This window comes from Xenopus tropicalis, chromosome 6, assembly GCF_000004195.4.
Source record: "Xenopus tropicalis strain Nigerian chromosome 6, UCB_Xtro_10.0, whole genome shotgun sequence".
NCBI lineage: Eukaryota > Metazoa > Chordata > Amphibia > Anura > Pipidae > Xenopus > Xenopus tropicalis.
Window position 1 is genome coordinate 24,382,094 of NC_030682.2, and position 13,329 is coordinate 24,395,422.

Consider the following 13,329-nt stretch of genomic DNA (forward strand, 5'->3'; position numbering starts at 1 on the left):
CACCCAACTGACTCGTTATCATTATTTCTTTCCTTTTTAATCTAGGTGCCTTTTTATAAAGCTGTGTAAAACCCTGGCATATAAACACACTACACAGTGCCATATGAATACTGGTGTATTTGACAATTTAGTTGTGTGGGTCCCCTAAGGTATCTAATGGCACCCCAGCATATTTAGGGCTAAAAAAAAATTATATTTGAAACAAGAAATATTTGCAGCCTTTGACGCAAAGTTAACATCTGAGCTACGGTGCCACAGCGTTTTTACTCATAAAGGGAACCTTACATTAAAAGATTGTAATTGTGTTTGAAAAAAATATTGAAATGTTTAATAAAGTTGATTCGTTCATTTGTTTTACTTAAATACTGTATTGAAAAAGTCGTAGTCACTTATGTGCTTGCATAGAGAACTGCATTCACTTGTGAGATCTCTCTCCAGCAGTTCTGTCATGCTTTATGAGAAAAAGATTTTTCCAGTTCTTAACAGGATTAACCCTTTGCTTGCCAATAATGTTGACGCTGCATCACTGGCACTAAACTTGCAGAGCACTAGATCTCAGGGAAGCCACGTCACCCGGCAGGGAAAGGGTTAATCAGCATTACGTTACAGCAAATCCACAGCATTTTTCCAAATATAAATAAATATATGTACAGGTATCGGGCCCCTTGCCCGGAAACCAATTATCCAGTAAATTCCAAATTACGGAAAGGCCATCTCCCATAGACTCCATTTTAATCAAACAATTCACATTTTTAAAAATGATTTCCTTTTTCTCTGTAATAATAAAACAGTACCTGTACTTGATCCCAACTAAGATATAAATAATCCTTATTGGGGGCAGAACAGCCCTATTGGGTTTATTTAATGGTTAAATGATTCCCTTTTCTCTGTAATAATAAAACAGTACCTGTACTTGATCCCAACTAAGATATAATTACCCCTTATTGGGGGCAGAACAGCCCTATTGGGTTTATTTAATGGTTAAATGATTCCCTTTTCTCTGTAATAATAAAACAGTACCTTGTACTTGATCCCAACTAATATATAATTAATATAAGATATAATAATTAATCCTTGGAGCTAAAAACAATCCTATTGGGTTTAATTACTGTTTAAATAATTTTATTAGCAGACTTAAGGTATGGAGATCCAAATTACAGAAAGATCCCTTATCCGGAAAACCCCAGGTCCCGAGAATTCTGGTTAATGGGTCCCGTACCTGTAGCAAAAAAAAAAAAAGTGTAAAAGGATAAAAATGAAACCATGTATTTAAAAGGAAATTTGAGGGGGGGGGGTGCCTAAAATTCTTGCCCCTGTGAATTTAACCAGTACATTTTTTTTCTCAAGGCATGGGACTTGTGTCCCAGGATTAGAATGAGTCTTTCAAATGTGCAGTAGTGGGGATTCAGAAAATGTTTCTGTACTGCAAATGCACTAGTTCAGGAGACTGTATTTAATTAAAAAAAGTGAATTAAATCATTTTTTTTGCCTCAATTGCTGCAATCTTGCAATGTAATATTTGGACCCCAAGGGTTGCCTGGGATACACAGCAAAGATGGCAGCGCAGCACTTCTTAAGAAAGTGCCTTAGGTCAAGATATGTTTTCATTTTGTTCATTTTGTATCATCCAGCACCTACAAATGAAATAATTGTAAATATATTAATAATTAGTCTGTTAGAAATCCACGAATGACATTCAGCCCCTGTTTATATTCCTAATGAGGTACTAAAACCGCTTTACTGCTTCCCCCATGGCTATACAGCAGCTTATTTATATAAGTCAGCTCCTGTTTAAAGAGTAAGTACATTATAGTTAACACATAGGAAACCCTTTCATTTACTGGTGTTACTGCCCCTTTAAGATTACCTATAAGGCCGAATGAGCTATAAAGGGGGGGTTATCATATCTGTGATCTGGGTTAATTAGACAGGCCCAAGGGAACTTCTATCCATCACACATTGTTTTCAGAATAGTGACTGCTCGGCAGGCAGAGAGAATTGGTTGCATGACATGCTGGAAAATCATACTCAGAATTCCTCTCTGCCGAAAACTATTCACTAACGGAGTAGGAAATAAACAGAAGACAAGCGAGCCCTTCCTCGGCTCTGGCACCAGTACAGCAAGCAAAAATGGCCTTTAATTTGATGGTAGTTTGAAGGTTCACAGTGGGAGGACGGGAGATGTCATGATTTTCCAAGCGCAGGCAGAGCCTTTTGTGCAGATGCCGAATATTAGATTATACCATTTTTTATTTTATATGAAAGCCCCTTTTCCCCCCCTACATCTTTATATTAAAGTCATACATTATTCCGTTCCAGTTAAAACAAAAATGACAACCAGTAGAGGATAAATTTTTACGAGTTGAGTAAGGGAACAATCGAATGTTATCATCATTGGAGCCTGCGCCGCGCCACCGATCCAAATTACGTATTTCACACATTGTAAACAGGTTTGGCTTAGAGAGGTTCTAGAAGATATTGATTACATACGGACACGTTTATACTTACACGATTTCTTCCATTCGCCTCTATTTGTACGCCACCAGGTCTTTGGGGCTATTAAGATGCAGCCTTAATCATTACCAAGTATTATTGCCCATTATATATTGTTGTTGGTATCAGCAGCTCTGCCAGCCTGTAGGAATTATTTGGACACACAGGCAACATTTTTTACCGTATTTTATACTGTATATTACTGTTTTCCCTAAACTATATATATATTAATATTATTATACCTATTATATTATAACTATTGTATAACTATTGGCCTGGCATCTCCGCAAACAGCCATCAGGGGTCTTTAGAAACACATCAAGCATTAAATCGTTTAAACATAGCTGCTTATGGAAAGCCAGCACAGGGGTATTTTAATATTATTCTAATTTAAAAATGCATAGGAGCTGCCATATTGATGCAGTTCCCATAGGCAGCAGTGGGCATGGGATAAGTACCATCATTTCAAAGTATTCATCTGTCAGACAATGCTTGGTTTTTAATTGAGCATTTACATTTTAACTATTTATCTCTGTCCAGTTGATAGTTGGGCACTACAGTGTCCTTTTAAATGATTATTGACAGTGGTCAGCTTTATCCCCATGATCTGTGATTTTAGTACAAGTGTTTTTATTGGCTAAAAAATAAGAATTTATTTGGAATAGATATTTGCAGCATGAAACTCCCAGCAATGAGGGGTTTCACAGCACCAGAGATGGGTAGAGTAGACACACCTGTGCAGCTGGACTTTTGTGATTTAAAAGACATTTATTATTAAGATATTTATTATTTTGGACAGTAAGGGGCATATTAAGTACAGTGTGTAAGCCAGCATCCCTGGTGATGTTGCCTATAGCAACCAATCAGCTCTTTGCATTTGTTTTCTAACTTGTAGGCAGGGGCGGGCCAAGCCGACCGGGCGCTCTAGGCAACCCGGTCGGCCAACTCCGCCCACCTCCCCGCCCCCCTTCCCCCCCAACGGCCCATGCGGGGCGATTAGATCAATCATTGCCTCCACTGCTAATGACAAGCGGCGGAGGCAATGACAAACTAGCACTAGGGGTAGGCAGGAGAGGCTCCTGCCTGGTGCCCCTCAATCGTTGTGCCCTAGGCAGCTGCCTCTTCTGCCTACCCCTAGTTCCGGCCCTGCTTATAGGTGACCATTCAAATCTAATTGCTGATTGGTTGCTATGGGTAATATCACTGTTGATGTTGGCTTACACACTGTAATAAATATCCCCCTTACTGTCCAAAAAGCCAGTCCTCTGGGGGTACAGTAGATCAGGGATCCCCAACCTTTTATATCCATGAGCCACATGAAAAAAGTTTTCAAATGGAAAAGGTTTTGAAGAGCAACACAAGCATTCCTGGAGGTGCCAATAAGAGCTTTAATTGGCTATTTGGTAGCCCCTTTGTGGACTGGAAGCCTACAGAAGGCTCTGGCAATTACACTGGGTTTTTATGCAACCAAAATTTGCCTCCAAGCAAAAAATTTAAAAATAAGCACCTGCTTTGAGGCTACTGGGAGCAACATCGAAAGGTGAGCAACAGGTTGGGGATCACTGCAGTAGATAAACAGTACATAGATTTATGGTCAGTAAAATTACATTTGTGCCTGTTATTTTCACTTTAGTGCAGGGTCCACGCAGCTCAACACTAGAAGCAAAATATTATTTAGAACAGTGCACGTACTAAGGGTACAAAGTGCAAAAAATGGCCATCTTGCACTTTCCTAGATTGCGCAGAAGCGTAGAGACCACTTTGTGCCACATAGATACAGCACTGCTGACATCCAGCAGCACTGTATTCATAAGGTCCAGACCCCTTCCGTCTGGGATCCCAAACCTTTTATACTTGTGAGCCACATTCAAATGGAAAAAGTGTTGGAGAACAACAGAAGCATGAAAATGGTTCCTGATGGTGACAATAAGAGCAATCATTGGCTATTTAATAGCCCCTATGTGGAATACTGGGTTTTTATGCAACCAAAATGTGCCTCCAAGCCAGGAATTAAAATATTAGCATCTGCTTTGAGGCCTCTGGGAGCAACATCCAAGGGGTTGGTGAGGAACATGTTTCTCACAAGCCACTGGTTGGAGATCACTAAGTTAGGTAGTGCCAGTGCATGGTGCAGAGTGCGGTCAGACCCCTAAAAAGTTCTTTTTAGATAACGGGAGCTCTTTTGCACCTATTGGTGCTCTACCATTTGGGTCTGGGTTCAGTGGCCCCTTGGGTGTGCTCGTGTGGTGCACATTGAATTTTAAAACTGTTATCTTGAGTACAGTGCTGCAAATTCCTAGCTTGACTTCTTAAGGAGTAGGCATGGAATTTTGGCTAAAGCCCAGAAAGTGGAGCACTTGACGTCCGGTACTCCATAGTAAGTGGACCTCAAAGTTTGGGGCTAAAGCCCCTAGAATAGAACGGTTTGAAATTAAAAACCGCAATGATCATCTTATTAGGCCTTTGGGAATGTCACTGCCACTATTTCAGTATATTATCAATATCCTTTTAATATAATTAGTCAGTTGTGCAGTTTGTCCTGAAGCCTATTTGAAGGTAATCCTGTATCTGTCTCTATAGTAATGCAACAATTCAGACTTGGAGTTAAAGAACGAATTACATAACCTACATATAGTTCAAAAACATGAGTGTTTCTGGGACTTAGCAATAGTCCAGCAGCATGAATATATGAGCTCTAGAGTAGTAATGAAAGCTGTAGGCTTTATGGTGCTTCAGTTGCTATTGTACATCAAACAGAAAGCAATTGCTTGGATTCTATTCCATCCAAGACTTCATATATATATACACTGTGAAATCCATTGGGAGTTGCTCATACTATGGCAGATTCATGCTATGTAGAAATGTACATTTTAAGAACAATTTTAATTAAGGCAATTTAGCTGTTTCATTCTTCATCTACTATTTCCAAATTCCCCCCGGCTGGGATTTTGCTCAGTGTGCTAGTGTAGGGGCCTTGAGTTTTATGTGTCATATAAGTGGCATGTATGTTTATACTCCTTGAACTTGATCTTTCTTGCGTGGTTATAGAAGCCCCATCTCATTAGCTGGAAAATGTCAAAAGTGCCAGCTTCTCCTTTCAGTCAGTAATAGAGCAGATTATACTGTCCATTAGCGTCACTGGGCTGAGCTCCAGGATTAGGTTATGATTTCATTGGCCAGAGGATTAGGCAAAATTAAAGTTCTCGTTTGAAAACGAGAGAGATAAGCCATGCTAACATATTTTACAATTCACTTAATAGCCGTTTCTTCAAGTGCCTTTAATAGACTTGCACATTTATACCTAAAGCGAGTATAATTGAGATTAATTGTAAAAACTGTGCTGCTTTTGTTGTAAGGTTCCATAAGAAATAATGCACTGGAGATCAAAGGTGCCATAGCAGCGCAGGATTTGGAAGCTAAAAGTTATTTCTAAAAAAATAAATCTAACCCACACTGCAAATATGCATGCTTTAAAGGACAACTTAACAAATAAGAGTAAAAGTGCTGCATTTTATATACCGGCCTTACCATGCCACCAGAGAGGTCCAGTAGCCCTATAACAATAATGATCAGGGCCTTTAAACTTGTCTTCAGACTTGTTAGGCAATGCTGCCATGCTTTGTCAGTGGCACTGCACATGCTCAGTGTGCTCTGGGCTGCTGTTGAGAAGTTAAGGAATCCATGAGAAATCAGTAGAAGACAAATTTACTGATTTTTGAGCTGCCATAGCATGTGAATTGGAATGTAGTACCAAGTAGCCATAGGGTGTAGCATTACTAGTTTACATCAATTTTTGGTTCTCCCTTATGTTGGTAATACATTGTATTCATTACTGGAGGACTCTTGGTAAGCTGAATTGCTGTGAGGCTGATTTTCATTCTGCGGATAAGGTTGCATCCCACTGAAATGAAATCCTAATTGTAGAACGTGTCTGAGCACAACTGTGTTTTCATATTGTACAGAGCTGCGGAATATTTCTATAACAATATATGGCAGGAGAAAGTCACATAATATATTCCTTTTATGCCGAATGTGCAGGATGTGTGAGCTGCTAAATGTAAGTGTTATTAGGATCCAAATATAAAGCCATAAGCATTTTATAGAACTCCTATAGAAATGGAAAAGAAAAAGCAAAGAACTCACACATGGCTGGGCTGTGCACTTTATTGCCGCTCTAACATTTTGTTTCATTTTTTTGGCCTTCTGATCCAGCTTTTATTGGTATGTTCAGCGGTATCCACAAATCAGCTGTGCCTTTTGAGGAAAATTTACAATGCTTATTTAAAAAAAAAAAAAAAATAGACGTTGGTGGGTACCAAATGGAAACAAAATGCTGAAATAGACATAAATTGGAAACAGCAATATGGCTAAAACCAAGCTCGGCACAGATAAGTGAGCACTAAATGCGTTCAGCAACATGGAACACTCCGGCGCACCCCATCTCAGCCTGTACACTTCTCATACTCCGATAGCCTAGTGGCATATTCTGCTCACAATTTGCTATCATTGTAATCTTATATAATTCCCGGCATTGCCTGCTCCAGGGAAATATTTAAAAATTCATATGGAATTAGAATCAAAATCTGGAATCGATATACAGATATGGGATCCGTTATCCGTAAACCTGGTATCGAGGAAGCTCCAAATTATGGGAGAACTATCTCCCATAGACTCTATTTTAATCAAATCTTTTACATAGTAATTTTTCTCTGTAATAATAAAACAGTACCTTGTACTTGATCCTAAGATATAATTAATCCTTATTGGAGACAATGCTATGGGGTTTATTTAGTGTATAAATGATTTTTAGTAGACTTATGGTATGGTGACCCAAATTGTGGAAAGATCCCTGATCTGGAAACCCCAGGTCCCAATCATTCTGGAAAGCAGGTCCCATATGTAATAGGGTATATTTAACATGTCTCCCAGTGCCCAGTTATATACCCAAGTGCTAGCCTTCACCAGGTTTTGCTGTGTGTAACACACCTAGGAGGGATCTTTTTCATCAGGCAAGGCAGGTGTTAGGTTCTCCCCACTCCAGCACCACTAATGGCTGTGCCAACCTTGGCTGCACATAGCCGGGCACCGTACCTGTGCCAAGCACAGCAGTAGCCTACTAGACTCAATAACATGTGCAGCCATGGTCTTGGCACATTAACAGTAGTCACCTCCATTCCCTTCCTTACTGCCTTTCTTTATGGGATTTCATTCACCAACTTTAATTGGTGCTCGTCTTTTTTCCATTTTAATGAACATTTTACAAGCCGATACATAATTTTCGCCCGGCGCTAAACAGAGCGATTAGAGGTTTTATTGTGTCGAGGTGTAAAAAATTTAATTTTGCACCAACTGAATGGTGTGAAGTTCACTGCAGGCCAACACTCAGTTGTCTGAAAACATGGAAAACACCACATTTTGCCCCAATCCTCTCTCTTCGTTTCCCCACCACAGCTTTCCCTTTTCTTGCACGTTTGATCGCTCTAGTCATCTGCAAGCTTTTTCATTAACCACTGAAACTGGGGGTTTGGCTCCGGCCCGGAGCTGATTAAAGTGCGAAATGTAGATTCGACTCCAGGTAACTGTGAACTCATTTCCTTAGCGAGTGCCATTTCCCAGTCTGCAACCTGTATCTCACTGCCACCTCCATAATTCTTTTGCCTTTTTTTACATTTATTACGCAGACTTTTTCAGAGTTCTTGTCCCACAGCTGTGCAATTGTTCTAGCTTAGCACTTTCTAACGGCCCAAAGAATGAAAATAAGCGTAGAAAAGTAAAGTGAGCAAAACCTTATGTTTTCTTTTCAGTCTAGGGGAAAAATCAGATAGAGGATTAATGGGCACTTATTTAATGATGAAAGTAGCTGATACACTGCTTAGCCGGACAGCAGTGAATTAATGTAGTACTGCTGTCTGTGGCGTTGCTGCAAGCCCTCCCCTGGCAGCGTCTGCTAATGTAATCATAGTCATAGAATGTTGTCATCTTCCTCTTGGATTTCGTGTAATAGGCCTGTCTGTGCCAGACATTTAATAAGACCTCATGTGGGCCACCAGCGTCTTTTGAGGAATCCATCAGAATATGTTTTGCAGGCATTAAAACACATTTTTATGAAGTTCCGTGCATCTTTACAATAACAGGGTTACGGAACGGCTCATGTGTAACGTCTCAGAAGCATAAAAAGCAATTGGAGGGGCTACGGTACTGGAACCTGTTTCTCAGGTCCTTGACACTGTGCCTTCTGCCGTCTCCTTTTGGGGGGCATATTATTACTTGACATATTCAGACCACTTTTTTGTTTCACTTGCCCAGATTTTATTATCTTTAAGCGTTTATCTAACCCCACATATCTCTCCGTGCCTTACAGAGATTATATTTCATGGTAACCTTTGGGGACATCATCATTTTTGTGTGGGTAGGGTGGAAATTCTATCCCAGTAAATGAGTAGCTTGCATGCATGTTATTACGTTACTTCAGGATAATTGTCTGTATTATTCTTTTTGCCTTTGCACAAAGAATTTAGCCTGTACCAGGGGGGAAGGGGGGGGGGGGGCATCAGAATTTGTCTCTTTTCATTAAACATTAGAAAGTAAAAATATATATTTTTCTTAAACCTAACTAGACTGGCTCTATCGTTATTTGCACATTTTACATTTTTGTAGGATTTTAGCTCTATGTTTTCATTCGCTTTTACAAATTACATTGTACAGGTATGGGATCCATTATTTGGAAGCCCATTATCCAGAGAACTCCGAATTACAGGAAGTCCATCTCCCATAGACTCCATTTTAATCAAATTCACATTCTTAAAAATGATTCCCTTTTCTCTGTAATAATAAAACAGTACCTGTACTTGATCCCAACTAAGATATAATTACCCCTTATTGGGAGCAGAACAGCCCTATTGGGTTTATTTAATGGTTAAATGATTCCCTTTTCTCTTTAATAATAAAACAGTACCTGTACTTGATCCCAACTAAGATATAATTACCCCTTATTGGGGGCAGAACAGCCCTATTGGGTTTATTTAATGGTTAAATGATTCCCTTTTCTCTGTAATAATAAAACAGTACCTGTACTTGATCCCAACTAAGATATAATTACCCCTTATTGGGGGCAGAACAGCCCTATTGGGTTTATTTAATGGTTAAATGATTCCCTTTTCTCTGTAATAATAAAACAGTACCTGTACTTGATCCCAACTAAGATATAATTACCCCTTATTGGGGGCAGAACAGCCCTATTGGGTTTATTTAATGGTTAAATGATTCCCTTTTCTCTGTAATAATAAAACAGTACCTGTACTTGATCCCAACTAAGATATAATTACCCCTTATTGGGGGCAGAACTGCCCTATTGGGTTTATTTAATGGTTAAATGATTCCCTTTTCTCTATAATAATAAAACAGTACCTGTACTTGATGGTAACTAAGCTGCATGAATCCTTACAAAACAATTCCATTGGGTTTATTCAATGTTTAAAAGTCCCTCTTATCCAGAAAACTCCAGATCCTGAGCATTCTGAATAAAAGGTCCTATACCTTTTATTTCCTTAATAATTCCTCCATATTAAGATCAGGGTTGTGACTGGGGAGTTGTAGGACATACGTAACTTTTTGTTCTTGATCTGCTCTTGTATTTGGGATCAGTATCCTGCTAAAAGGTGAACAAGGTGCTATCACTACAGATGGTGGCTCTACTAAAGGAAAACTACCACTACCACTAAACAATGTAGGTCTCTGTAAATATATATCACATAAAGCAGCTCATATGTAAAACCCTGCTTCATCTAACTGAACCATTTTCACATAAATATAGTTTTTTAGCAGTATGTGCTATCGGGTAATCCTAAATAGAAAATTTCATTTTAATAATGAAGGCGGCTCAAGGGAAGGGAAAAGAAAAAGGGCAATATTTTTTGATATATATATATATATATATATATATATATATATATATATATATATATATATATATATTTCAGTTTGGTGAGATTCTTTAATTGGTCACCTAATATGATATAAACTATCTGTTGGTTAAGTATTCATTCTGGGGGTATAGCTTTTCTTTAACATATTAAAACACCTGTGCTGAATATTTTAGCAAACACTGTGGGGCCCATTTACTGAACAATTTTCAGATAAATTCATATTTGTTCTAAATTATAAAACATTTCGAAGTGTATTCGAAAATTTTGAAAAAAATCCACACTTTTCTGTGGTTTTCGGTAAATTTCCATTAAAAAAAAATGTACTTTGCGCAAAGAAATTTTGGAATTCATTAACGCTTTGGTTACATTTTTATCGGGACTTTTCGCCAGGTTTGATCTATCAAGTGCCATTGAGTCCTGTGGAAGGCTTCCAAAGCCAGAAAGGTTTTCGTGGCGTTAACAAACTTTTCGGCACAAAAATTTTGTGACTTTCGGAATGCAATTGCAATATTTTCGTACAACCATAAAAGCATTGTCGGGACATTTAAGAACTTAGTTGTCAAATTAAAAAAACAAACTCTGTGTCTTAGTGCTTTGACATACAAATACCATAAAAAGCACAATTTTAAAGGAGAAGGAAAGTCTAAATCACTGGGGGGGGGTTCCAAATGTTAGTTACTCCGAGTGATTATAATCACTTACCGGATACCCCGGGCTGGTGCTCCTGTTAGTAAAAAACTGCACCGGCCTGGAGTATTTCTGTGCACTAGAGTGAAAGAGCCAGCTTTTTGTTCAGCTTTCATTTTACTGCACAAACTGGTAGGGATGGACTGGGGGGTGCAGGGCCCATCGGGGCTTCTGCCTCGGGGTACCCTATACCCCCTAATGGTCCCCACTGCCTTCACCCCCCCCCCCAAGCCGAGGCCTCCAACACCCTCCAACCCCGAGCGCTCCCGAACCTTACCTGCTGCGTGTCGGGGGAGGGAGATGGCAGATCACAAGAGCGCCCTGGGGGGGGGGGGGGGGATCGGATCTGGGCCGCCCACCGGGTTTTTTCCTGGTATCCCATCGGCCCAGTCCGATGCTGCAAACTGCAATGAAAAGAAGATGAAAGACTTCAAAGATGGAGGATCCAGGTAAGCGATCTTAATCACTGGCAGGGGGTGAGCTAATATTGTATCACCCCCCCCCCCCCAGTGATTTAAACTTTTCTTCTCCTTTAATGTAGAACTGATATTTTAGTAAAATGAAGGACCTGGTCCATGTGTGTGTGTATATATATATATATATATGCAGGGCAGCAGTTGCTGATTACATCACTATATGTGCCTGCATGGCAAGTTCCAGGTTATTATACGAGCAGCAACCTCCAAGGATTCCGCAGGCCGAGGAGCCAAGTTGAATCCAGTGCAATGGCACATTTACTAGGCGAGGCGGTAATCTCTCTGCAGAGGCATTTGCGAGTAGAACTATAAAAGTGTTCTAGCGTTAGACAGAATATTTGAAGTGATTGCTTTTGCAATATGGTGGCACCGCACAAAATACACACGCTCTCTGTTATTCTTCGGGTCGAACTACATGCCAAACATTTTTTCCACCTGACTTCATATATAACACTTCAGCAGACGCTAATGATGACTTGGGTAACTTCCCATGTTAGGGCTCCACCGCTTTATATTAGTGTCAGTGTGCCATGTATATATATTATATAACATTGCTTTGTGCCTTAAAGGGACAGTGACACAGATGAAAGCAAAGCACAAGCAGATACTTCAGAAATGTGTTCATTTTCGTTTTGGTTTTATGAAGAATAAAAAAACATGCATCCTGCTCCCAGTACCATACCCTCTAATGCTGCCTTTTATTATCTAAATCATATGCAGTTTGCATGTTGTAGGTGGAGCTGCAGATGATTTTTGGACCATGTGTGGGCTCCCAATTAGCGCCCTGATCATTTTTGTACTATGGTGATCGGTCGTTTAGTCGAAAAGTTAGTCGAAAATCTGTGCATGTATTGTCTATTGGGCGATACCCTTGGGAGACCTACAATGGAAGTCACTTTCCTACAATCAGGGTCTGCCAATTATTTTATGTTATTTTTAGGGCTTATCATACAATTTCAGTCTGAATGTTAGTTTTAGATCATTGCATCTAAACGTTCAACCTACATCCGAATGTTTGTCAGAAGAAGGCTAAAATCCAAAAATCAGGTGGTTAAAAACTCCTTTTAATTTTGTTGAGTGCTAATGTATTGAACTACACGTAGAATGTCAGAATAAGTGCTTAAATATATTTCCGTTTTTGTTTTTTCAGATACATGAAAAATTGCATTACTATGAGAAGGAGAACCCTATGCCCGTTATCCACAGTGCTACAGCCTTGGCAGAAGAAGTAAGTATGGCCTATGTGTGTCTGTTAGCCTGACTGTCTGCCCTATGTGCCGTTCCCGTCTCAGTAGGAATATGTGAAAGCCATTCACTGGGTGCAAGCAGTAGTGCTGAAAAGCTTTCCAGGAGTGCTGTCAGCAGTGAGTCTGTGCTGACTTTCATTTAATTTGCTTTCAAGCATGTGTGAAACCAATGCTATCTAGGTGTGTTTAGTTTGTTAGAAACATAATTTAAATTACAGCTTCCCATTCTGTAGGGAGAGTGAGGCTGCATTTAGCAGTAATGGGGGGGGGGGGGGTGGAGAGAGAGACAAGAAAAATGCTGTAGAAAAATAGAGACAGACAGAGCATCTGTTTTGCTGACAGAGATAAATGACAGCTAATAGTGTAGGAATAAAGTGCAAAAAAACACTGGGGGGGATCTGTCAGAGGGCTCCCCTAGCACCGAACAGCAGTGATTCATGCGCAGGACGGCTCTTTAAATTACTGTCACAGCCTAAAAAGTCCATTTGGAGAACAAGTTTT

At 39.7% G+C, this 13,329-nt stretch overlaps 1 protein-coding gene across 4 annotated transcripts in view; it reads left to right on the top strand.

Annotated features, from left to right (window-relative positions):
- The window catches only part of mpp7 (membrane protein, palmitoylated 7), a 203,917-nt gene that overhangs the window by 98,824 nt on the left and 91,764 nt on the right, over window positions 1-13,329 (top strand). For all 4 annotated transcript variants that reach the window (XM_031903186.1, XM_031903188.1, XM_031903187.1 and 1 more), the window contains 1 exon segment: window positions 12,732-12,809. In XM_031903186.1, the coding sequence (XP_031759046.1) occupies window positions 12,732-12,809 (78 nt within the window).